The sequence below is a fragment of the Chenopodium quinoa genome, unplaced genomic scaffold (genome assembly GCF_001683475.1).
Source record: "Chenopodium quinoa cultivar QQ74 unplaced genomic scaffold, ASM168347v1, whole genome shotgun sequence".
NCBI lineage: Eukaryota > Viridiplantae > Streptophyta > Magnoliopsida > Caryophyllales > Amaranthaceae > Chenopodium > Chenopodium quinoa.
This window is the reverse complement of record NW_018743021.1, coordinates 2750007-2777699: the sequence shown is the minus strand read 5'-3', so window position 1 is coordinate 2777699 and position 27693 is coordinate 2750007. Positions and strand designations below refer to the sequence as shown.

The following is a 27693-nucleotide window of genomic DNA, read 5'->3' as shown; positions in this document are numbered from 1 at the left end:
GGTCTTACTCAAAATATTTGATTTTATTTTCACATTTGATGCATGCTTCTCTCTTAACAAATCTCTTTCAAGCTGTTGGGTCCAGAGAAAGCTTTTTTGGGGGGAAGGTTTATGAGATTTATTTTTAACAATTTAGGACCAGTTGAAAGTGGACCACTATGCATTTCCTATAAACCAACAGTCTCTTACCTATATTGTTTTCTTAACCTTTAAAAAAGAACCCTTCTGTCTTTTCTCTTTTTCTTATCTTTATATATATATATATATATATATATATATATATATATGGTTAGAAGCATACATTATATTTATGTACACATTAGCTTGCTTCAACTTCATAGAAGCCAAAACACTAGGAATTTTTGATCAGTTCGAAATAATGGAAAACAATCTGAACCCTCCGAGCAACATTTGCTTTTGTAACTACCTGAACTCCCTTTCTCAAACACCTTATAAGCTTAGGAGGAGGTTGTTAGCTACATGGACTCCAGATCAGGAACTGAATCAAGTGAGGCTGAGGTCTGGTGCAGACATGAAAAGAAAGCTCTCTTTGTTCGATTTAGTTGCTCTTGGTCTAGGAGGAATGCTCGGAGTTGGAGTTTTTGTCACCACTGGTCATGTGGCTCGGACTATATCTGGCCCTGCTGTTTTTATATCCTACATTATTGCTGGCATATCGGCCCTCCTCTCTTCCATGTGTTACACAGAGTTCTCCATCGCGGTTCCTGTTGCTGGGGGTGCTTTCAGTTATCTGAGAGTGACCTTTGGTATGAAAATTTAAAAGTCAACTTTCCTTGTGCTTTATAGGCCCTGTCATGATTTCTTTCTTTGTGGTGATAACTTCACCTTCCTATGGCCCTCAAAAGACCTTTTCTCACTTTTTTTGCACCTTTTGTCCCATTGATGCATAGGGGAGTTTGTGGGATACTTAGCTGGTGCAAATATATTGATGGAATACGTGCTATCAAATGCTGCGGTTGCTAGAAGTTTTACTGAATATTTAAGCGGCACATTTGGAGTGGAAGATCCCAACTCATGGAGGATTGAGATGCATGGGTTTGTTAAAGGTTATAACATGCTGGATTTCTCAGCTGTTGCTCTTATTCTTCTGTTGACTCTATTCTTGTGTCATAGGTATATATATATTTTTTTAACTAGTTAGTTTTAGTTATTGCTTGATTATCAAAAAAAAAAAAAAAAGTTATTGCTTCCTAGTATAACATGCTTGTGTCATAAATATTGAACCTCAAAGGCAGCAGAAGAAATTGCCTTGAAAAATATGATAATAACCGATTGACATTGGTTCAAGGATGTCTTTATTTAATTATTGATATCATAATCATATTCTGTATAGTGCCTGATGTTTGTTCATTTGTTATGCAGTAGAGTAGTGATCAGAAGGTTTATCTATTAATTTCTTTTCTAATTATGACAAGTTGATGGCCATATTGCAGCACCAAGGAAAGCTCGATATTGAACCTTGCTATGACAATATTCCATGTTATCTTCTTCGGGTTTATAATAATTGCTGGTTTTCTAATTGGGGATCCGAAGAACTTGGTAAGCTCTCCAGGAGGATTGGCTCCGTTTGGTGCTAAAGGTGTTGTTGATGGAGCAGCCATTGTTTATTTCAGCTATATTGGCTATGATTCCGTTTCAACCCTTGCTGAAGAAATCAGAAGCCCTTCCAGAGACCTGCCAATGGGCATCGTGGGGTCTGTTGTCATTGTTTCATTCCTCTATTGTCTTATGGGATTGGCCTTGTGTGTTATGGTTCCATATAATGAGGTACTAATATTTTCATGTTTTATGCTTTCTTTTGCAATTCATAGGAGCCTCATAGATGAGAATAACAATCAACAAAATAAACCTTCCGTCCCAGCCCCGGGTTTTCCCATAAATATGTCCCTACTCAAATAATCTACCTTTATCCATTTTTCTTCTCTACATTTACTTCGTCATTGAGATCCACATACACCCACCCTTGCCTTTTTCCCTTCTTTACCCCTCCATAACCAGCTAATCTTGAGCTGTGACGAAGGGAGTCATACAGTTTAGTACACTGAATGATAGATGGAAGCAAAAAAGAGAGATTCAAACCTGAGTCTCAAAAATATACCTCTACCTTAATCGATTAGTTAAGGTCTAAATACAATGATTGAATCAGATTGTTATTAAGGTATTCTTGTTGTCACAATTTAATCAAAGGTATTGTTACATGGATACGAGCTCATTATATAGAGTTTCTGCATGTCTTAGTGCAATCGTTGTAGGTTCAAGGGGGGAAAAAAAGGTGTACTTACTCCATGATTATATTCATGTAGATAGCAGATAAGGCTTCATTTGCAATGGCTTTTCAAAAGTTGGGTTGGAAATGGGCAAGTCATCTTGTTGGAGTGGGTGCAAGTTTAGGAATTATGGCATCCCTTTTGGTGGCCATGCTTGGCCAGGCAAGATACCTCTGTGTGATTGCAAGAGCCAGGCTCGTGCCTGCGTGGTTAGCTAAGGTTCATCCTTCAACGGGAACACCCTTGAATGCTACTCTATTCTTGGGTGAGTTAATCTTTTATATGGTCGCTCACTGATCTCTTGGTTTCATTTTTTACAGATGTCATGCGTAAAAATTTTAACGACTATAACATAATACGAGTAATTGATAAAGTAAGCTGTTTTCAGTTTAATGACTAACCCAGAATTGCCTTCTGATAATTTGTGGGATTAAGTATGAGCTTGGATTATTTGGTGGAACCCTATTGCATTATTCTATTGGTTTTGAACATTTAAAAGTTTATATTAAATGCAACTTCTCTTTCTGTTTTCCATTATAGGATTCTGTACTGCATCAATTGCCCTCTTCACTGAACTTGACATAGTGCTCGAGATAATATCCATTGGCACACTCCTTGTTTTTTATCTGGTGGCGAATGCTCTTATATATAGGCGCTATGTTATAGTAGGCAGCAACCCACCACTACATATCCTTCTGTTCCTCTTCTTCCTCACATTACTTTCTGTTGGTTTCTCTTTATCATGGAAGTTTGAGCAACGATTATGGGGACTTCCATTGTTTGCCGGGTCCTTGATCACCATTACCGCTATCTTCCACTACATGATCCCTTCAAGTAGGCAGGACCTCGAGTGGTCTATGCCTCTGATGCCATGGCCTGCTGCTACATCGATTTTTCTCAATGTTTTCCTTATGACAACCTTGAAGATCTTGTCATTTAAAAGGTTTGGTATTTGGACAGGTTTGATAATTTTATTTTACGTACTATATGGTGTTCACTCAACTTACCGCGCTGAGGAAATGGAAATGGAGATGGTAGCCGAGAATGGATTGAGCGCGAACTTTGGAATTTCCCAGGAAAGAAAACTTGATATCCAACAACAATTATAACTTGGTTGATAGTTCTTCAATGTCTTTTTTTTTCTTTACTTGTAATGATTTATGAGTGGTGTTAATTTCGAGCAATTGCAGTAGAAACCCACTCTTTCATAAGTTAGCTAGATCCCCTTATATTAAGATGCAACTCAAAGAAGTTTGATAGTGTTGCTTCAAATTATCTTCATCTTTACTTTGTAATTGTAAATGCAAATTGGATGAATTACATCATACTTTTCAAAGTTCTGATTTCAATTTTCAATTTCTGTAGTAATATCCTAATATGTACTTATTGTGGCCAAGTTATTGAAAATTTAGAATTAGTTATTGTAATGTCTCATATAAATAAATACTCCAGATAATAAATTATGATGATCTATATGTTGATTTCATACTTCTATTCATTCCTAAATTTTATAAATTCTACTCTATAAGTTATAATAGTTATGTAAAGATATACTAGTACGAGTAATATTTTTGTACTGTATTATACCAATATTCCTTTTGCAAATTTTCGTTACGCTTGCACATCAAAATTTGTTGCACCCATTAAAGAATGATCAATACAAATGCATCTCTATAACAAACTAATCATCCTTAACAAGTTAATTTGCCTCTTAAAGTCTAATTTTTCTTTCCTTAAAAAAGAAAAGTGTAGTATATTTCAATTTTCTTTTTCTTTTTCTTCTCCTTTTCTTTTTATTTAATTAATTTTGACTTTTTATGGACCCAAATTCTTTTACTTGGCTTTGACTTTGACTTTGATTTGGAGTTGATGTTAAACATACTAGTGGGCTATATATGAAGTGACAGTTAAAGAAGCTAAATGAAAGCCATTAGTAGTGGGTTTGTTCAATTCCCATCCATGCATCTTCGTCTTGATTCTCTTTTGATGCTCACTAATATACACATACTCTTCCTTTTTATGGTCTTTCATAGGATCAACTTTAATTTCCTTCCAATGTGCCAATTTTGCATTGACATTACGTACTGCATTCGTGGTTGAATGAAGCACCTTAAACGCCTAGTTGGCTTGATCACTAGGTCGTTTTCTTCTAGGGTCCGATTCCTACCACGTGTAAAGAATAGGCATGGTCGCTTGAGAAGTTTAATATCGGTAGAGACAAATATCTAGTATAGTTGTTACATATGTATATATATATACTTCACAGTATCACATCGTAAAGAAAAGAAAAGGTAATATGATTGAATAGAAAATAAGATATACTTCGTATTTATTTAAAGTAGAGATGACTCAAGAGTCAAAAAGAGATATTATTGTTTTGCCCTCACCCTTTCATGTTTCAAAGAGCACTTGTGCTTCTCTAAGGAGAAGCAAGGAAAAGAAAAAAGTTGCCAAAGTTATTAATTTCCTCTATTGTGGGTGCTCTAACAATTAGAAAATGTGCAAATACTATAAAATATAGATGTTTTTTTTTGCCACGTATTATGCTAAATAACTAGCTAATATAACTAATTTTCTCTAATTTACAACGTGCTATAAGGTGAAATTTTATTACTCGTACTCTATATTATTGAAAACAAAATTAATACATATTACATAAAGGGAAGTTGAAAGGAATTTAACCAAGATGATGTGGAAAATGGAAAAAAAAATAATAGCTAAATTAAAAAAAAAAAACTTTCAAATATTCCAAAATCTCCTTTCATCACCCCTCCTTCTAATAAAAAACAATTACTCCGTAGTAAAATAGCTAAATAAGGGAGGTAAAATTGTAAAAAAATACCTTGGAGCTTGTGAGAGTCATCCAAGTATAAGTAGGAAATTCAAATCATTTATAGCCTAACTCTACCCTCTTCGAGTGCATCACACGCGCACAAAGATGGAGGGAGATTGAAAGCCAAATGTCGAAAACTTATCTTTTGGTCGGAAACTGTCACTGAGGTGCCATTTTTAAAATACAATTTAATTTAAGGTATTAGTTGACAAAAATAAAATAACATAAGGTACTAGTTCACAAATCTACACTTTAGTATTTAAAAAAGCAAATCAAGAAAGACATATGTCATCATTCTATTACACTTCCCTATCATCTTCTTCAACTCAATGTGCCACATGTCGTTTTATATTTTTTATTTTTAATTATACGATTCTTCTTAACTCTAATCACTTTATTTTCATCTCCCCTCCTTAATTCAACCTTTTTATTTTCTCTCATTGATTTTAGTCCCTCCATCTTCTTTCTATTAAGTCTCATTTTAAATTAAAGTCTCAAAATTTTTATTTCTTTAATTATGTTTTCAGTTACATATTACACTCATAATTATTTATTGGTATTTCCTCACTCATTTCTCAATGCAATTTTCTATGAACAAGCCGTGTATTACACGGGACAGAAGGCTAGTTGACTTAAAAATACGGTATTTTTGATAATTTTGCCAATTTGAGAATTAGAAGAATATAGACTTGTAATTGTTGGCTACGTTGGGTTTAAACTTTGAAATCGTTAAGCTACGGGGCCCATCTTATTAGCAATAGTTGGGCTTGCATCTCATTAAAGCATTGGCCTCATGCATCTTTTTTTTAACAAAATTCATGACTATTGGTATCTGAAAACTGAAAACTGGTACATGAAACTATGAAGCATGTTTGGATTTTTGCCTTTCTGGGATACTTTGGAAAAAAAAAAAAAAGGTTTTTCTATATAGTAATCTTGTTTTTTTCACTTTTCTACGTTGTGCCCCAACATATATCACTTTCTACACTGTAATCCCAATATATTTTTTGTTTCCACACGGTAACCTTGCCGTTGAAAAGTTCCGTTAGTGGGGCCCACTCTCCTTTATTAATATTTTTTTATCGATTTGCGCATTGAAAAATACTCCGTCAAAGGTTTAAAGGGCTATTTTGGTTCTTAGGGGACCACATTGAACCCAGATTTGGCAAAAAAATAACGTAAATGTTTCGTTTTGTGTGTTAAAATGTGAACACGTAAATCGAGACATTTTTTAATAAGCAAAACGAGGCATTTACGTTATTTTTTTGCCAAATCTGAGCTCAATTTAGTCCCCTAAGAACCAAAATAGCCCCCGAAACCTTTGACGGAGTATTTTTCAACGCGCAACTCGATAAAAAAAACTAAATAATGGAGAGTTGGTCCCACTAACGGAATTTTTTAACAGCAGGATAACAACAATGTTACCGTATGGAAACAAAAAATATATTGGGGTTACAGTGTAGAAAGTGATATATGTTAGGGCACAATGTAGAAAAGTGAAAAAAACAGGGTTACTATATAGAAAAACCCAAAAAAAAAAAATACTCCTATAAGCTGATGGAATGAAACGTATGCTATCATTTATGCAAATTGAATGGAACATATTTACTTGATGCATTTATATTGAAATAATGTATTTTGGGTATTTTCTAGTCCCTCGGGAGAGTTACGTCATCAAGATTGGTCCCGCGCAATCTGTACCTCACTAAGTACATTAGTGCTTTTTTTATTTAAGAAGAAATCTCTTACAAGCGAGGGGAAAATTAGAAATCTCACTTGTTTTGGATGAGAATCAAACCCCTCTTACAGGGGTGAAAAGAGGGCCTCCAACCACTAGGCCAACCTTGATTCTCCCTGCATTAGTGCCCTGTGAATCAAGGATTTTGTTATGAATTTTAAGGCAATGGTATTGAACGAAATTTAATTCAAGTACTTCAATTCAGTAGAAGAAAAGGGGAAAAAGATGAAAAGGGCAATTTTTTAATTTTTGTTGGTGGGGTGGGGGAGCATGTATTTAACAACCATGCAATTTTATGTTAAGAGTTTACCAGCAAGACCAAACCAACAATATTCATTTAATAATCCATCTGTTTTTATATAATTGATACATATTAAATTAATTTTAAATATATATAATTAAATATTAGTAAAAAAAAATATAGCCATGCAGCATCTGTATAAAAGTAAGTATCAAAAAATTTGATGATGTGAAACTTAATGTAAATACATACTTTTTTTTGAACGGAATGTAAATACATACTTAATAATATATTTCATGATAATTTTTTTTTTTTAAAAAATATAAAGTACTATATTAAAAAACGATGGTCAAAGTGAGTGCATTAATGGTGAAAAAGTCAAATGTGTTAATAATTTAGGAAGAGATTGACTATTAATTTACAAGTAAGGCTAAGGATTAGTTAAGTCCTAAATTCATAGTGAAAACTGAATGCCTTCGATATTATTTTCCAGCTTGACAAGTCTTATGATTTTCTCTAATTTCCTAAATTGATATGTCTTGTGATCTTCTGATCAACTTCACTTTATTCTACTAGTGCTTGTGAATTGTTCGCGTTCACATACGTTATCACATACACTTCAATACACCAAACTCAATAGACATTGGCCTTGATTAGCTTGGTCGTCGTCATTACAATCCTCAATCACACACTCCGTTGCCACTTCACATAATGTATAACACACTAAGGATCTGTTCTCTTCAGCTTAATTTAAATTCACTTTATTTCATTTCAGTTTCTAATTTCTTTCTCTCATAAACAATTCAGTTTAGCTCTATTTAGTTCAGCTTAGCATATCAGAATATGCCCTAACAACCTTACTTATAGATAAACAAGAGCGCCCTAAACAACCCGGTTCCAAAACATTAAAAACCATGACAAATACAAGATGTAATTTCCCCTTACACAATCTTCAACCCAAACAAAATAACACATACTACTCATAATAACGAAGGCCCAACCCCAAAGAATAAGATTAAGATCTTCTAAAAAAAATGATAATTAGAGGAGAGAGAAAGAGGTGGTTAAGTTAAGTTGGTTGTGGGGGAGGAGAGAGAAAGAAAGAAAGAGAGAGAAGGTGGTAGTGGTAGGCCTAAATTAAACCAACTTCAACCCAACCCAAGTGACGGTGGCATAATAACATTTATTTATTTTTATAACCGGTAACCTCCAAGTTACCCTTCACCTTTCTCTTACGTGTAACTCTCCCACCTCCTCTCCCATCACCCGCTGCGCACGTTAGCATCACCCCCCACCTTCCACCCTCCACCCACTCACCCGGTGGCCTTACCTATCTTTCTCTCTCCTCTTTTTTCTCCCCCTCAAATCTAATGCCTCCTTCCTCTCAACCACCTCTTCTCACTCTCTCTCTCTTTCTCTCTCCTCCTTTTTCTCTCTCTTCCTCCCCTCAATTTTCCCATTATGCCCTCCCCTCCTCCCGCCTCCGCCGCCGACCCTTCTCCGGTGCCGGAAAACCCACCTCCTCCTCCCGTTGTCCGGAAGTTTCCGGCTCCTTGTTGGACCCAAGATGAAACCCTAGCTTTGATTCATTCTTACCAAGATAAATGGTATTCTCTTCGTCGCCGGAATCTCAGGACTGCCGATTGGGAAGCTGTTGCTGATGAGGTTAATCGGAGGTGCCCCGATCAATCGCCGCCGAAGTCGTCTGCTCAGTGCCGACATAAGATGGAGAAGCTTCGTAAGAGGTATCGTGCTGAGAAACAGAGGATTGGGGCTCTTCCTTCGCATAATAATTTTGTGGGTAATCGATTTTTTCCTTCTTCTTCCTGGGTTTTTTTTGATTTGATGGATGCTATGGAGGTTGGATCTGGGTCTGGTCCTGGATCTACTACTGTTGTTAATAATAATGGGGTTAATAATGGTGGTAATAATCATAATATGAATATGAATGTTTTGAACCCAGTAAAAGAGAATTTTCAGAATAATAATGGGGGTTTTGTAAAAGAGGAAAAAATTAGGGGAAAAGATGATTTAGGGAAGTATTTTGATGAGATTTTGATGGGTATGGGTAAAAGTGGGAGTGGAAGTGGAGGTCCGATTAAATTTAGGGTTAAGAATCATGGGAATTGTAGTAATAACAATAATAATAATAACAATGAGAGGTATTTTGATGAAGGGTATGATTATGATGGTGGAAATAATGGTAGTGGGTTTGATTATAAGAATGGGAGGAGTAATTTTGCATCTGGGTTTAATAAGAGGAAATTGGGTGAGGATTCATCGTCGTCGAAGATGTTTTTGAATGGATGTTCATCGAAGAAGGGATTCGGGTTGGGTTCAGGGGCGGGGGCGGGGGCGGGATCGAGGGCGAGAGGAGGAGGAAGGGATGCCGCGGCTGGGGAGATGGTGGTGTCGATAAAGATGTTGGGAGAAGCGTTGGTGAGGACGGAGAAGGAGAAGATGGAGATGATGCAAGAGATGGAGATGAAGTGGATGGAAATGGAGATGAAGAGGACTCAAATGATACTTGAAGCTCAACACAATATTGTTAATGCTTTTGTTCAAGGGTTTAAGAAGCAAAAGAAGGTTAAAGTAATGGAGGTAGAATGAATGAATGAATTCAATTAACTTGGTTGCTTCTATTCGATTCGTGGTTTTAGCTCATGATCAAGATCGATTAAGCTAAGAAGAATTCGAATTCCCTTGTGTTTGTTATCAAGAACATACTCTAGCTAGTAGTAGTAGTAAATGAGTAGATTTGTAGCTGAATTTGAGTATAAAAGTTGTGACCTTTCTTGCAAACCAATTGTTTTTGGTTATGTTTAAAGGGGTTATGTTGTGTTTGATCTTTTAAGTTTTTGGTTTGTATTACTTAATAAGTTTGTGAGTATTATGATATCTTGATTTAGTATGTAGATATTTATATTTTTTGAAAAGAAAACTATGTTCTGGCTACTCAAAATTTAGCTTTTGTTTTGGCCACCATTCTGGATATGTGATGTTCCTTTTGGAAAATCCTGTGCTTCTGCATCTGATTTCGATATGTTCTGAATAGAATTCGAATATTTAGTTCGTCGCAATTTCCTGCAATTCCATATAATAGCCCCAATCAACGCACTTATGAACCTATGTTGTAACTCATTGATAGTAGGCATCAAGTGAGTATTGGGTAACAAGGGGATATTAAAGTATGGAAGGTCGTACTTTAACATCCAGAATCCGTACAAGGTTAGACCTATTGAGACCTCTGCTATTAGACAATGGGTCGACCATATGAGAGCAAAAATGCCCTTATGTTATTCCTATGGACCGTCGTTAGTTGGGGAGCTCAATAACCTAATAAAAGCTAAAACGCCCTTATGTTATTCCCTATCTAGCAGGGAAAACCCCTTGTGGCTCATTGATCGCGCCAATTTCCAAAATACTGGGTGAAGCGAGTAAAGCATACAACTACTCCCTAAATTTAGCCAAAAGTTGCAATTCACTCACTAAACTCTTAAAAGTTGCAAGTTACTCAATACTTAGATGGTTGGAGGTCATTTTTCAGGTAGCAACCTGATATAGCAGGTTAACTCCCTAAACTTTGCCTAAACTATTGTACTAATATGTAAACTCCTTAAACTTTGGTTTTTTCTTTTCTTTTTTTTTTTGTTAAATATTTTTTAATTTAACAAATAACAATCTTTTTTTTTTTTTGAACGGAAATAACAATCTAATCATACATTTGAAAGCCAATGAGAACTCTAAATTTAAATTCTAAAACTAACAAATTTTTTTTACTTGGACAAAATCTTTTCCTTTGCACTAATTTGGTTCGTTTTTTTTATTTTTTATTTTTTTAATTAGATGATCCATATACATTAACACCATAGTAGAAAGAATGGCTTACCAAATCAAACAATCAAGAATCAAATTGTTCTTTGAACAAGATGAGCATATTCATTCTGTGCCATTATATATCACATACGAGTAGTTATTAGTTTGAATGTTTGATTTATTATACACATTAAACTCAACAAAATTTATAATTAGCAGACTTCAACATAGAACATAGTACTAAAAATCCCTTATCGTCTCCCTAAAAAAAAACCCCTTATCAGATCATCGTAAGAATTTGCAGCTGCGTGTGTTGATATAAAAAAATAATAATAAAAAAAAAACCAATTTTTTGTGATACGATCATGATCAAGAAGAAAGTTTAGAATTTTTTGTGAAGTTGAAATTAGGGTTTCTTAATAACGGTTGTTTACTTATATTAGTACGTGGCTATAAAGTTTTCTAACTAAAAAGCCCAAAAACATAATTTTTTTTTTTTAAAAAAACCAAAATATAAATAAAAAAACCAAAAAAAAAATTGAACTAAACCAATTCAAAAGAGATGAATAAAAATAAATAAATAAATAACTTCCTTCCAAATCAATATTTTAGCTAGTTATGGAATTAATTTTTTTTTTTGAATAGATGGAATTAAATTATATAAATAGCCAATGTTTTGTCACTATTATGTACTTCGTATTATATTAAGGGGATTTTTTTTCACAAGAGTTAAACCAAACTAAAAATAATTATTTAAAGGAAGGCAAACTAGAATTAGCTATCCCCTCAAAAAAAAAAAAAAAAAAAAAACTAGAATTAACTATTTATTCAAAAAAAAAAGACTTTGCTAAGTAGCCATTTTTTCATTTTTACAGAATAATTCAATTTCTTTTTTTTCATCATTATCTATTTTACAAAATAATAACATAGTATCGAAAATGCATTAGAGTATATATATAGCTGTTGTTAGAATTTTTTAAAATAATACTTTTTTATAATTAAATGGCTAATTAATTTAAAATTATGTGAGGAAGTTTAGGGAGTTATAGGAAAGTTTAGGGTGTGCACTAACTTTTATGTCAAAATTTTAGGGAGTTCTACCAATTAACCTGTAAATTAAGGTCACAAGAGGTTATAGTGAGTAACTTACAACTTTTGAAAGTTTAGTGAGCTAACTGCAACTTTTAGCTAAGTTTAGGGAGTAATTGTGCTCTTTACTCGGGTGAAGCTTATCTGTTGGTATTTAAGCATTAATGCCTAACATGCAGCAGCTTAAATGATAGGTACATGTACATCTTATAAATTAATCAAAAGAGTACAATTTCATGGATAGAAATCTAGAATGGTGATTGTTTACTTTCTCCCAACCTTATCTCGTTGATTTATGAATTACTCTTATTTTATGCTGGTTTATACTACAGAACAGAGAATAGGACATATTGTTTCTCAAGACTGACACTAGCTGATCAATCAGAATTCTTTTGAATAATCCAACTACACATCGAGATTAGTATAATCAACTTCACTTGGCTCTTGATGGACTCGATGGGTCATGAGTGTTAATTTTGCTATTCTAACTCAAATTTTTATTGAAAACTTATTCTAGCTGAAACTTTTTTTTTTTAAATTTTTTTTAAAATGAATTAAATATGACTAGTTGGAAGTTATTCTCGTTAAAACTTGGTTTAGTAGTATAAGGGCCATAAAGTTCATTATTATTGTAAAACAACTTAAACGAGTTTCATCAATTATAACTTTCTACTAATTGTTTATATCTAGTTGCAACAGTTTAACTTTTGTACTACGACTAAAATTTTTTCTTTTTTAAAATACGTAGTAATTGACATCATACCTAACAACTCGCATATAGTACAAATTAACCGGTAAAATGATCAATATCTTATATGATGGAAATATTATTTTAGCACCTAATACTTGAAATTATTATACCACGACAAACAAGTAGCTTTCGATCAACGTAAAACTCTAGGTATAGACTAGTACAAGACTATAAGAGTGTTAGCAAAGGCATGAAGCAAATGAGCAAAGTTTATCAACTTCTTAATTAAGCTCATTAATTCGTACTTTGTTGCGTAGAGATCAAAACTCACAACATGTTGGGCCGACGTAAACTTGCCATCTTAGCCTTTCTTACGCTTATTGCTTCAGGTTTGCTTCATTTCATCGTTATCGTTATGGTGTTAATGGAAGTTTTAATTATTGTTAATTAATTATAAGCTATTATACCAGTTTGTGTGGTCCTCAATAATTATTTTTGGATTTCAAGTCTTCACATGCTTAAGCATATTGTAGACTCGTAATAGATTGAACTTGTAGTTTGCACTTTATAAAAGGTGTAACAATTGCCATGTTGAAAATTCGACTTTACCAGACTACCAGGATTATTTGGATAATAGGGAGACCTCTTGGTGCAGGGACACAAGAGGTCGCCTCGCTTACTTGAGGTATGAGGTTCGATCCTCATCGGCAATAAATCCCAGCCTCTACCCTTCTAGGGCATTGTCAGCTAGGTTTTCTATGAAAGGAGCCTTTAGTTGGGGCCCATTTGATCTTATCATGTAAGAAAAAAAATGTATTATATAAATACGCTAGTTGACTAGTAACTATAAAGTACGGAGTAGAAAAGAGGTAACTTTTGGAGGTACATGTAGAAACGTTCACTTGAACATAATCTTCTAACAACTATTATTAATTATTATTATTATTATTATTATTATTATGTAACAGCTGTTTTTATTACTCCATATTAAATAATTAAGTTTGCCAATTGGCCAAACATGCATATGAAATAAAGTAATAATGTAATACTCGTATTAGTATCTTTGTTAATCACTCATCAAATACATAATTTCATGATTCTAATTAGACAAATTGCACTTAGGGATCAAGGAGGCATGATAAAAATAAGTATGTGTATATTTTATGTATATATAATTAACAAGCTAATTTTTTGTGGCTATTTAATTTTCTACCATAAATATATATAGTTGCCGTTCATGCAAAGTTACAACCAACAAGCATTATAGAAGGAGTTGATGAAAAAGGAGTTTATTCCATCTATGAAGATGAAAAAAGCCTAGACTCAAGCCAGCAACTGATCATGATGCCGAAAGATGACTATGATTGTATGCCGTCGGGCGATGTGTGTTCCGGTGACGGACCTCCAGAACAGTGTTGCTCTGGTGCCTGTGTCCCTCATCCGACGCTTAGGGTGTTTGTGTGTGCTTGAGCCTTTTAAGTTATGTATGACTATAAATCAACACCACCTTCCCCTAGTCTTTACTCATGTGTGCTTGTCTTTTGTAATAAAATGGGGTAAAGGGGTAAATACTTTACTGTAATAATAAGGTGCACAAGGATATATAGATATACATAATGTATGTCCTTCAACTTTAATTACATTTCCTTCATATAATTAAATATAAATATATCATAGTTATAAATTGTAAAGATTGTCTATACGGTTTTTTTTTTTACAAAGTGAAAAGTGATAGGTCTTAACTCCTATTTTTCTTAACCATAATGACTAGCTAGGTTGTTATGGGCTCTAGGGGTGTTCATAAATCGGTCCGCACCGAAAAAATGGACCGTACCACCTCGGACCGAACCGAATTAATTGGTCCGGTCTTCGGGTCTTGAAATTCATTTTCTGGTCTTCGGTCCGGTCCGGTCCAAAACCCTATAAAAAACCGATTTTGGACCGGACTGATTTTTTTATTAAAAATATGTGTGAAACCTTAAATAATGGTTAAAATTATCCGCTTAGTAAACTTTAACTTTATAAGCTATTTTGCACTAAACATACAAAAAAGACGTAAAAATGACGTTACAATATAGCTTTTCCAATACTTTTTTTTGTGTTTTCCTTAACTTTATTAAAATTTTAGTATTCTTTTTTAAAAAATCCTTAAATCGGTCCAAAGCGGTCCAGTTTGGGTTTTGGACCGATTCTTTCGGTCCGGTCCGGGTTCACTCCTAACTTAATCGGTCCGGTCTTCGGTTCTTAAAATTCTAATTTTCGGTCTTCACTCCATTCCAGGTCGGTCCGGTCTTGGACCGATAGGCTCAATCAGAGTCTAGTCTTGTAGTTCTAAACTTTGGCGACGACAAATGCAAGGACTAATATAAGAACACACGGTTATCCTCTTAAGTTAATGAAATCTTTGAAATTTTATCTAAAAGTTACGAATGCATGCCCCTCTTTTCTTCCAATTTAAGACTGACCCTTGACAATCAACTCATTTGACTTTCAAATTAATTTATTATGTCAATTATTGGTATGAATAGATGCTGCCACGCACTTTCGTTTGATTGAAACCTGTCTTTAATTTGTTCCAACAATCCGTTACATTAAAAGATTCTACTAAATTTACACCATATCGACCATACCTCTTAATTAACAATCTAATCAAATTTACACTATAAACTTGTTAGAAGTGAAGGATAAGGGATAGGAGTTACTTCAATAAAGCATCAAACTTATTTCATGACATTATAAATTACGAGACCTAACCCTTGTCATTAGGTAACCAAGTTTTGCTTGCTACACACAATAAGCAATAATTTAGTACGAGTATGATATAAAGCATGAATTGATTATTTATTTTAAAAAAATTACTCGTATGTACTTATTTTATTCGGAATAAGTAAATAATTTCTGCACCCGTTAGAACTTAGAAGACTCTTTCTGTCCATTACTGTAAAAACGGTTGCCTGTAATCTGTATAAATTAAAAAAATTCAATTCAAATTATACTACTAAATTTTGATTATTGATAGATGTTTGTTTGAACTTTTGGATCACTAGCCATCTACCATTGGCTAATACGCGGGAATTAAAGTTTTATAATTTTCGTAAGAAATTCCCCCGTATAAATTGCATGTATTTCAGGAACATCAAATAAACACGTCAAAAATGTTGCTTTAAATACAAGAATATAGTACGTACAATCGTACACGCAAAAATAATTCCATAGTATAAATAATGGGTCAAGGCTCAAGGGAACCAAAGTTTAATCCACCTATTAATTCAAACTTCCCTCCTAAATTAGAGTAAATTAAACTCAAATTAAACATGTTGGGCCAACTTAATGCTGGCATGTTAGTATTCATCATATTAGCTGCTTCAGGTTTACCACTTGATTTCTTTCATTATATTTCAAGGTTTGATTTGTTATTAGTTGTTGTTTGTTTGGTGTTCAATTTCTACCACCTCCGTTCCTAAATAATCTAAAACACTTTCCGCTTCTTTTTGTTTCTAAAAGGTTTTAACACTTTAACCTTATTCTATCTTTAGCAAACCTCTATTAAATGAGATTACTGAATGCATTCAAATGACTCGTATTGTGCTCTGTTAGCCATTAGACCAAGAATGAGCCGGCGGCGAGTGTTGCTATGGTGCTTGTGTCACTCATCCTAGGCTTGAAGTATTTGTGTGTGCATACCTTCACTTACATGGTTCGTATGATGTAAAATTGTAAATCAATGGACCAATGTATATGTAGTTTATTGTCAAAATAAATAAATAAATGTATATGTAGTTTATTCTAATTATACAAAAATTACATTTCCTTGATTAAAAAAAGGGAAAAAAAATATCCGTGTATGGATCGGGGGATTGAACCCGACGTGAATCGAACACGCAACCTTCTGATCTGGAGTCAGACGCGCTACCATTGCGCCACGGATCCATTTTTGTTAGTATCTGCTATAATGTTAAAATAGTTTCTGATTAAATTGTATGATTGGTTAATTAGCGGCATTTAAGTTAGAGATGGCGATCCAATTCGGATCGGACCATTAAAACTGGGTTGTATAAGAGTGAGCAATCTTTCGACTCATGTTATTTGTCATTATATTTGCTACCTACTAGAGCTGCCAATTCGAGTAAAGGGGTCGGGTAAGAGTGAGTCGGGTCAACTCGGGTCGGGTCAATTCAGATTGATTCCATAACTTATGCGGGTCGGGTTTGGGTTGGGTCATGCTTGAGTCGGATCACGTCGTGTCATACTTCTTATCAAATTTGGGTCGGGTTAATAACAGGTCGGGTTACATTCGGGTCGGGTGAACAATAGGTCGGGTTTAATTCAGGTTTTCACGGGTTAAAACGGGTAAGGGTAATTCTCGGGTTCGAGTCGGGTTTGGTTCAAGTCAATATTTGCGGGTTAGAATCAAGTCGGGTCATTCTCGGATTGGAGTCGGGTTCGGTTCAAGTCAATAATTTGCGGATTATAATCAGGTGGAGTCATTTTCAAGTCGGGTCATTCTTGGGTTCAAGTCGGGTTCGGTTCAAGTCAATAATTTTCTAATTATAATAAGGTGGAGTCATTTTCAAGTCGGGTCATTCTTGGGTTCAATTCGGGTTCGGTTCAAGTCAATAATTTGCGTGTTATAATCAGGCTGGGTCATTTCCAAGTCGGGTCATTCTCGGATTCAAGTCGGGTTATGTTCAAGTCAATAATTTGCAGGTTACAATCAGGTCAGGTCATTTCCAAGTCAGGTCATATTCGGGTTCAACTAACTATAAATAGATAATTATCATTTTTATCAAGCTAATTATTTCCTTTGACTATAATATATATGACAATATACTAGAGAACTATAGTCTATAATTTAGGAAGATAATTATCTTATTTGACCATACAACAAATATATACTATATTTAACTCTTAAATTTGAGGATGATGCTCTTTTCTTTTGCTGGTCTAGACCGATTTGGTCTCTCTAGACAAAATGCTTTGATCAACAATAATAAGGTGGTCTAAATTGCATTTAAGATTATTTGAAATCGGGTCAGGAACAATTTGGGTTGAATTTAGGTTGGGTCAATAACAAGACGTGTTAATTTCGAGTCTGGTTATTAACAGATCGGGTTGAATTTTTGGGTCGGGTAAGTAATAGGTCCGGTAAAATCCGAGTCGGGTCAATAACAAGTCGGGTTGAATCTTTGTTAGGTCAATAACAAGTCGAGTTGATTTTGGGTCGGGTTTGTAACAGGTTGGGTTAAATTCGGGTTTTGACGGGTTAGGGTCAAATTCGGTTCAAGTCGGGTTCGTTGCAAGTTAATTAAATTGGCCGTTGTAAACCGGTAAATCGGTGCAAGTTGTAAACTGGTAAATTGGCTGTTTAACAGCAAATTGGATGGTTCCACACACCCAACTAGACTCCTATAGGGTATTAAGGATCATGGTAAACATTTCGGCAATTTTTATTTCCGGGCGAAAACAGTCAAAAATTACAAAATTGAAGGCTAATATCCACGCTTTTTGAGAAATTTTGGAGGATTCGGGACTCGGTGTCGAAAAGTCTTGAAATTCTAGGGGATACATCTCGGGGTCATATGATGCCGTTTGGAGCCATTATTTATGATCATTATATGCTGTCATAAATGTTCGTGGTAGACTTGATTTAATGAAATAGGATAAATGTTGTCATAAATGTAATACCCTTGAATTTTGTATCTTATAAAGTATAAATATCAGATATTATTTCGTATCTTTTATTTTGTATCCTATTATTTGATAGAGGTTTAAAACCCTATTTTAATTGAAATAGGATTCTATATTTTTAAGGGTATATAAACTATTATAAGTTTATAACCCTATTAAATTGTGGATGCAAAAGTATTTGTGCAGCCGTGTGTTTAGTTTTTATTGTTATTCTTATTGATTTGTTCTTTGCAGTTGTGGGTGAAAGTCTATCCATTCATACTTAGCTTCCACCAATTTATGCACATAACATCATCATTATCTTTGATGATCAAATATGTTTTTAAATCATTGCCAAGAAATAATATTTGGCATGAGTCGGATACTTTGACGCAACAAGATCAACAATCCTCTAATACTTTTGTAGCCGAAGGTAATCACACTTTATCAATTTGGAGATGTTTGATTGTATTATTTATTATGTGTAATTACACGGATTTACTTTGGAATTGTTTGTGTAATTATTGCTTTATATTATCGTATGATTTGATATTTATATGCTTGAGTTTATAGCTATGATTTATGTATATAATTTTATGATATGATCTTATTTAATTGTCTTGTTATTATTGTTGTATTGATTGATTGTTCTATTTTTTTTCTTCTGGGATTTTAATGTTATTGTTATAGGGAGTATTGTTTATCGAGGTTTTAGGGTTGTTAATACAGAGTATTATTTTTGGGTTGATATTTGATTATATTTGGGTTATTAGTGTTTTTTTTTAGATCTGAGATATTATGAATCGAATTGTCATGTAATTTGGGAACTCGTACCATTATTGAGATACTATTTATTATCAAGTTTATGATTATTTGATCGATGTATGAGATCAAAAAAATTGAGATTATTATTTTGTTATTGGTTTGAGGCTCGGCGTTATAGACCTTAGTCCTTGGCATGTTGGTAATGAGATAATGATCATGAGTTAAGATGAGGTACAATCTTTATTATTTGTTTTTCTATGGTCCCCTACAGTGGGAATTGGCCCGTATGTGGTCTGGTTCAAGGTGTTTTTCTGGTTATTGGGAGTATTCAAGTTTTTATACTTGTTGGTTTTATTCGAATTACCCATGTCCAAGGCTAGGTATAAAACAAAGAGCATGGCACATTTATGGGACAAATGAGTTAATTGAGTAAAGGTTTGTATAATTATTCGAGGTTGAGTTGACAAAGGTTATTTTTTTTTTTCAGAGTACAATGTGTAATGTAGTTTCGAACTACATTGTTTAATTGATCTAGTAATGTTAATTATTATATTATACTCTATATTCTGATATATGGTGATTACTCAGCTTTTGCTGACGTGTGTGTTTGTTGTGCTACTTGTGTTTGCGGCCATGTCTTTTTCTTATGGTGGCCCTGCGACGATCTATTTTGGAATTTGTCCTTAATGGTGAGCAGTCAAGTTGTTTAAGCAGGTTGATCAAGTGATCGTAGCTAAAGGAGCTCAAGTGTTTCGATTAGTTTGTTATAACAAGTTTGTAAAGTTGTATAAATAGCTCACTTAGATTATTGGGTTGTAATTATTGGGATTTTGTAAGCCTTAACACTTGACAGGTTGTTGAGTGTGGCGGTAATACCTCCGATTTAGTTGTATGCTTCCGCAATTTTATTTAAAGGTTGTCTATTTTTCCTTTATTTATTGTTTATTATTAATTAGTAAAATGGAGGTGTTACAATTTATGATCATTATATGTTGTCATAAATGTTCGTGGTAGACTTGATTTAATGAAATCGGTGGAAGTTGTAAACCAGTAAATTGGCCGTTTAAAGGCAAATTGAATAGTTTAACCCACCCAATTGGACTCCCGGAGGGTATTAGGGACCATGGTAAAAATTTCGGCAATTTTTAATTCCGGACAAAAAAAAAGTCAAAAATTCCAAAATGGAAAGACTTCTATCCACGCTTTTTGAGAAATTTTGGAGGTTTCGGGGCACGGTATTGAAAAGCTTTGAGATTTTAGTGAATACATCTCGGGGGTCATATAATGACGTTTGGAACCATATATGATCATTATATGTTGTCATAAATGTTCCTGGTAGGTTTAATTTAATGAAATCGGTGCAAGTTATAAACTGGTAAATAGGTTGTTTAAAGTCAAATGGGATAGTTCCACCCACCCAATTGGACTCCAGAAGGGTATTAGGGACCATGGTAAACATTTCAGCAATTATTATTTTCAGGCGAAAAAGTCTAAAAATTCCAAAAATAAAGACTAATATCCACGTTTTTGAGAAATTTTGGAGATTTCGGGGCCCGATATCAAAAAGCCTTGAGATTCTATGTAATACATATTAGGGTCATATAATGTCGTTTGGGACCATATATGATCATTATTTGTTGTCATAAATGTTCGTGGTAGGCTTGAGTTAATGAAATTGGTGCAAGTTGTATACCGGTAAATTGGTCGTTTAAAGGCAAATTGGATGGTTCCATCCACCCAATTGGATTCCCGGAGGATATTAGGGACCATGGTAAATAATTCGACAATTTTTATTTCTGGGCGAAAAAAGTCAAAAAATTCCAAAATTGAATGCTAATATCCACAATTTTTGAGAAATTTTGGAGGTTTCGGGGCCCGGTGTCGAAAAGTCTTGAAATTCCAGGGGATATATCTCGGGGTCATATAATGCCATTTGGAACCATATATGATATTATTTGTTGTCATAAATGTTCGTGGTAGGCTTGAGTTAATGAAATCGGTGCAAGTTGTAAACCGGTAAATTGGTCGTTTAAAGGCAAATTGGATGGTTCCACCCACCCAATTAGACTCTCAGAGGGTATTAAGGACCATGGTAAACATTTCGTCAATTTTTAATTCCGGGCGAAAAAAGTAAAAAAAATTCAAAATTGAAGTCAAAAAAATTCAAAATTGAAGGCTAATATCCAATCTTTTTGAGAAATTTTGAAGGTTTCGGGGCGACGAAAAGACTCGAGATATTAGGGGATACATCTTGGGGTCATATAATGCCGTTTGGAACCATATATAATCATTATATGTTGTCATAAATGTTCGTGGTAGGCTTGAATTAATGAAATCGGTGCAAGTTGTAAATCGGTAAATTGGTCGTTTAAAGGCAAATTGGTTGGTTCCACCTACCCAATTTGAGTCCTGGAGGGTATTAGGGATCATGGTAAATATTTCGGCAATTTTATTTCCGAGCGAAAAAAGTCAAAAATTGAAGGTTAATATCCACCTTTTTTGAGAAATTTTGGAGTTTTCGGGACTCGGTGTCTAAAAGTCTTGAAATTATAGGGAATAGATCTCGTGGTCATATAATGTCATTTGGACCCATATATGATCATTATTTGTTGTCATAAATGTTCGTGGTAGGCTTGAGTTAATAAAATTAGTGTAATTTGTAAACCGGTAAATTGGTCGTTTAAAGGAAAATTGGATGGTTCCTCCCACCCAATTGGACTCCCGGAGGGTATTAGGGACTATGGTAAACATTTCATCAATTTTTATTTCCGGGCGAAAAAAAAAGTCAAAAAATTCAAAAATTGAAAGCTTATATACACGTTTTTTGTAGGCGGTGGTACCATGCTTGGTACATACAACAAACGCGGAAAGAACATGTAGCTAATTTGTAAAGAGCGTACATCTATTTTGTAATGAACATATATCTGTTTTGTAAAGAATTACTAAATGTTATTACTTTTTATTTATCTAAAGAACATCTGTAAAAAATATCAGTAAAGAACATGATAAAATTATGTAATAAACCTTATTTATATATACCCACAATAATTTACAACAAAATTTAAAGAACATTTCGCAATAAGCAACGAACTTTTTTTCCAAATAAAAGTATATTACACTGATAATAAAAGAACATGTAAACATGTTCTTTTCACTCTTTTTGGTAAAAATATGTTCCTTTTACTTTGGGTATCTGTTCATTACGATTTAATAATATGTTCTTTTCACTATAGATGTATGTCTTTACATTTGTATAATATGTTCTTTTTGCGAGAAACGTATATACAATGCATGGTACAGGTGCCTGTAGGAACCACGCACTGCGTTTTTTGAGAAATTTTGGAGTCTTCGGGGCCCAGTGTCTAAAAGTCTTGAAATTCTAGGGAATACATCTCTTGGTCACATAATGTCGTTTAGACCCATATATGATCATTATTTGTTGTCATAAATGTTCGTGGTAGGCTTGAGTTAATGAAATCGGTGCAAGTTGTAAACCGGCAAATTGGTCGTTTAAAGGCAAATTGGATGGTTCCACCCACCCAATTGAACTCCCGGAGAGTATTAGGGATCATGGTAAACATTTCGGCGATTATTATTTCCGTGCGAAAAAAGTCGAAAAAGTTCAAAATTGAAATCCACGCTTTTTGAGAAATTTGGGATGTTTTGAGAACCGGTGTCGAAAACTTTTCAGATTTTATGTGATACATTTCGGGGTCATATTATGCCGTTTGGAACCATGTATGATCATTATATGTTGTCATAAATGCTCGTAATAGGTTTGAATTAATTAAATCGGTGCAAGTTGTAAAGCGATAAATTGACCGTTTAAATGCAAATAGGATGGTTTCACCCACCCAATTGGACTCCCAAAGGTTATTAGGGATCATGGTAAACATTTCGCCATTTTTTATTTTCGGGCGAAAAAGTAAAAAAAAATCCAAAGTAGAAGGCTAATATCCACGCTTTTAGAGAAATTTTGGAGGTTTCGGGGTCCGATGTCGAAAAGCCTTTAGGTTATAGGGGATGCATCTCGGGGTCATATAATGTCGTTTGGAACCATATATGATCATTATATGTTGTCATAAATGTTTGTGGTAGACTTGAATTAATGAAATCGGCACAAGTTGTAAACCGGTAAATTGGTCGTTTAAAGGCAAATTGGATGGTTTCACCCACCCAATTGGAATCCCGAAAGGTATTAGAGACCAAGGTAAACATTTCGGTAATTTTTATTTACAGCAAAAAAAAAGTCAAAAAATTAACCTTAGATCGGGTATCCCATCGAGTGACCCCTAACCGAGTAACTTGAGTAACCCTTGATTGAGTAACCCTCAAGTAACCCTTGACTGTACCCTTGAGTAACCCTTGATCATGTGAAACCCTTGAGTAACCCCTGTCCGAACCCCTCAAGTAACTCTTGACCGAGTAACTTGAGTTACCATTGACTGAATAACTCGGATAACCCCTAACAAAATAACTCACATGACCCCTGCCACGCGATAGGACTTGTTGCACCAAAAAATTGGCTGTTTTACAATATATTACATTACCACTTTATCAAAAATTGTCCGCTATTTAATATTGTTAGAGAGTGATTTATTTTTCTTTTATTTATGAAGCGGTAACACTTGCAACATCTACCATAATTTTTACATTTCATGAGACGAACAAAAAACAAACAATTTGTTTTTTTTATAAAATACACTTTAACAAAAAAAAAAAACAATTTTTGAGGGAAGAAAGAAGGGAAATTTCCTAAAAAAAAAAATAGTAGGATATTCGTCTCAATTGGTCTTGTATGGACCCGATCTACAATAAATTATTGTAGACCTAAAATTTGACACTTTCAAATAATATAATCACATTCTGGATGATATAATCACTTTTTTAGATGATATAATTATCTTTTTGTAAGTCATATTTTGATCTCATATTAAACCATTTAATGAGATTATATAATTATCTTTAGGATGATAAAATTTAATTTACTATTTGATACTTTTTATAATGATAAATTCACTTTTTGATTGATACATTTACATAATAGTTTCAAGATGATATGATCACTTTTGCAATAATATAATCACATTTCGTACGATATAATCACATTTGTATGGTATACTAGAAGGTTGGGTCTACAATAAGTTATTGTAGACCGGGGCTATTCTAGTCTTAATATATTCGTCTTTGATCCCTCTCACTTACAAAATGGAAAATTCTAATTGCTTCAAAGTCCAAACTTCCTTCTTTCCTGACTTCCATATAAATAACAAATTTGAACTTTTGACACGTGATTATGTTTTTGACGAGTTTTTTTTTACAAAAATCATTTTATCTTTGTTTAGATTATTAATGATTAACTATTTTGTTGTTATACACTCCCGAAGAAAAACATCACCGCTTAAGATCAATCAAGGACATAGAAAATCACCATGAATTGACAAGTTAATTATTATGATATTGTAATACAGTAGATGACACGCGTTAATTTATCATCCTCACGTAGAGACAAGATTAACAAAAAATGTAAACGGTGTGATCAGCTATATAAATTTTTTGATATTGATCCAAAAGCGTAGATAATCTTTAATTTGGAAATGAAAGATGTTGGTAATCTTGGTATGCTTTCCATTGACCCTATAACGAACACATTAACCATTAGAGTGGTTGAAACCATGCACTTTCAACTATAAATCATCAATTTAGTCATTTATGTACACATCTTCTTTAATTAATTTAAGGCCACTACGGCCCCATACGATTGCTCGAGACTACCTTGTAAAGAGTATTGTAATAGAAACCATATATACCGAATGTATTCTTAAGGAAATTGACACGCATATAACCCACAAAATATGCATCATTATCAGTAATATATGCTTATCACCTCAATGAGCTGCTGATGGTACTAGATAGCTGTTGATAAGAAAAGAACAGTGGATCTAAGATTGCATTGTAACAAAAACTGTTTCGGTTGAAAACAATGGGACCTTGCCGAAGGTCCACTGAAATGGAGAAGACTGGATTCGATCCAAGCTGTGTTGGGCCGAAGGTTTCCTGCACAGTGAACACACGTAAACTAGCCTCGGGGGTGTTTCCGAGGAAGGCCCCTCCGATGCTAAAGTCAGTACAATGTGTAAAAAGGAAGACACTATGCAAGAGAGTTTGTAGCTTGAGGCTTTTGTGGAGTATTTCTCAATGCAAGAATGAGCATATGAATTGGAATAATCAGTGTATGAGATAATGTATGTGATGTCCTCCTGAATGTGTTAATATGAGGGCTTTTATACCTCATCATACTTGGAGAGGTTGGGCTTTAGCCCAATTGGCTTACTTTGTGGGCTGACTTTTGACTTTTGAGCAATTGGAGAGTTGAACCTTGACCTTGGGCTTTTAATTGGATCATTTAGTGCTCAGGCCCAATTTTGACTAAATTGGACCCAAACAACTTGCCCCCCAGACCCGATTTGGAAGAATGACGGGTCGGGTTTGATTTAACTCAGAAAAGGAGGGAAGTAAATGATTTAATTGATCCAAAAATTTGAATTTAAACCGTAATTAATGAGATAACAACGGTTAATGATTTGCGGAAGTTGGACGGATAATGGGCGGTTTAATCACAAGACATGTGTTTAATGGTTACTTAGTGGGTACTTAAGAGAAATTAAAGCACAGACTCTTCGTATCCCGTACCTGGAGATATAAACAGAGGCGCGTCATTCTCCTCACTTATTCACCAACACAAACCCAGAATTCTTCGAGAGAGAAACCAAGAACCCGCATCAAAACTTCGCAAATTCCCCCGAGCATTGAGCTTAGAAACTGAGACTTGCCACTACGAACTCGTAAATCGGCAACTTTCGCTTCAGATTAAGGTAAATTCCTTTGATTTCAGTTTATTTTTCTTCGAATTCGAACTCCTTCCCCTTTTCTTTCGACTTTTCTCTTCGAAATAATCCATGGCAAGAGGAGTTAGAGGTAGAGCCCGTGCTCCAAGAAGAGCAAGGCCGATTCCCGATCCTAGGAATAGGATTGGGACCTGGAATGGTCGAAGGCCGGAGTCTGACCCTGCTGAAGGGATTAGGGCGACTCCCCTTTCCTCGGCTCCTCCTCAAAGAACGGATGAGCCGAGTGCTTCTGGACTGGACGATGAAATTCCCGCTGTCCTTTGGGATATCCTCCCTGGGTTTTCAGAGTGGGAGAATGCCGAAGTCGCTTCGGCCATGATAAAGAACCGCCCCTACTCATGGTGGGTAGAGAACGCCGATCAATATCGATTTGCTGAGCAAATTGAGTTGCACTACGGCATTTTTGAAGCTGATGGATATTGGTGCCGAATGCCCTCAGCATCCGATAGAATCCATCGTCCACCCCCGGGGTATGTGGGGGTGTACACGAGACAGCTTCAGTATGGGCTGAGGTTCCCTTTGGACGTTTTCGTCCGAGACTTGCTGATCCATTACAACATTTCCCTATGTCAGCTAACCCCCACCAGCATCCGAAGGGTGATGACATACTTATGGGTCTGCAAGTTCTTCAAATACGTGCCGAACCTGCACTGCTTCAGAAAGCTCCATCGGCTAGTGCCAAATATTCAGAGTGGGCACGGAAGCCATGGTTCTGGGTGGTATCGGATTGAGTCCCGGCCCCAATACTTGACCATGTGGCCAAATGACTCTTCAGACAAGGACTGGAGAGGTCAATGGATTTGGGTTTAGGGCACCCATAGATCCGGGCCACCCTTGCGTCTTCAGCGCTCCCCGGTACTTAGCTGAGCCTGATCCCGAAATGGGAAGTCTAGGTCCCCCCGCAGATAACGGGGCGGATCCGAACCTGGATCAGCAACATATCTTCGGCAAGCTGCCGAACCCGGGGGGAGTGGTCGAATGCAGCATATCCCGGAGACTTGGCTCCCCGATACGCATTACGTTTTCCAAGAGAATATGCTAGCAGCTGTTGGCCTCAGCCGAAAGTTTAAGGATGGTAAGCTTCTTCGGCTGGGGCCGAGGCTTTTAACTACCTCTTTTTTCTTCTCTCGCTTTGCTTTTTTATGCTGTGCCAACATATCTGAGCTAAACTTTTTCCCTTTCCTTTTTTCAGAGCGGGACGAGACCAACGTTGGTATTAACTACGCTCGTCTTGGTGTTAACCGAGAGCGAGTTGTAACTGAACGGGCCCCGTCTATCACTGAGCCGAGGCATAGGGAAGTTCATCTGGACTCTTCCCACTTCCAAATTGAGGCTGTTGCTCTGTATCAGAGGCAGAAGCCTTGGTGGAAGAAGAGAGACCCTTGGTTTCAGCTGCTGAACGAAGAAGCTGAAGCTGCCCGCACAGCCGAAGAGGTTGCACGGGTACTTGAGGCTTGTGAAGGAGGAGAAGGGTCCTCCAGAGCTGCTGAAGCCGAAGCTGCAGCTAGAGCAGCTGAAGAAGACGAGGCTTTGCTGAAAACCTCGGTGAGTTTTCAGACAACTTCTTTTTTTTTTTTTTTTTTTTTTTTTTACTCACACTCTTCTTCCCCCCTGTCTGTTACAGTCTGAAGAGAGTAACAGACACAGAGAAGGCAAA

The 27693-nt window shown here is 35.2% G+C and overlaps 2 protein-coding genes, 1 long non-coding RNA gene and 1 other non-coding gene across 4 annotated transcripts; 3 read left to right on the top strand and 1 right to left on the bottom strand.

Moving 5' to 3' along the window:
- Positions 1–309: 309 nt before the first annotated feature.
- On the top strand, positions 310–3629 carry LOC110730293 (cationic amino acid transporter 6, chloroplastic-like). Its single transcript, XM_021910083.1, has 5 exons — positions 310–767; positions 912–1134; positions 1455–1788; positions 2325–2553; positions 2829–3629. The coding sequence occupies exons 1-5, from the start codon at positions 311–313 to the stop codon at positions 3395–3397; spliced, it is 1812 nt and encodes a 603-aa protein (XP_021765775.1). The 5' UTR covers position 310; the 3' UTR covers positions 3398–3629.
- A 4932-nt stretch (positions 3630–8561) lies between these two features.
- Positions 8562–9710, top strand: LOC110730049 (trihelix transcription factor ASIL2-like). The gene has a single exon (XM_021909826.1). The coding sequence runs from the start codon at positions 8562–8564 to the stop codon at positions 9708–9710; it is 1149 nt and encodes a 382-aa protein (XP_021765518.1).
- Positions 9711–12929: 3219 nt separating this feature from the next.
- On the top strand, positions 12930–14387 carry LOC110730292. Its single transcript, XR_002513019.1, has 2 exons — positions 12930–13085; positions 13925–14387. It is a non-coding gene; the product is annotated as an uncharacterized LOC110730292 (long non-coding RNA).
- Positions 14388–16554: 2167 nt separating this feature from the next.
- TRNAW-CCA lies at positions 16555–16626 on the bottom strand. Its single transcript has one exon. It is a non-coding gene; the product is annotated as a tRNA-Trp (tRNA).
- Positions 16627–27693: the final 11067 nt, after the last annotated feature.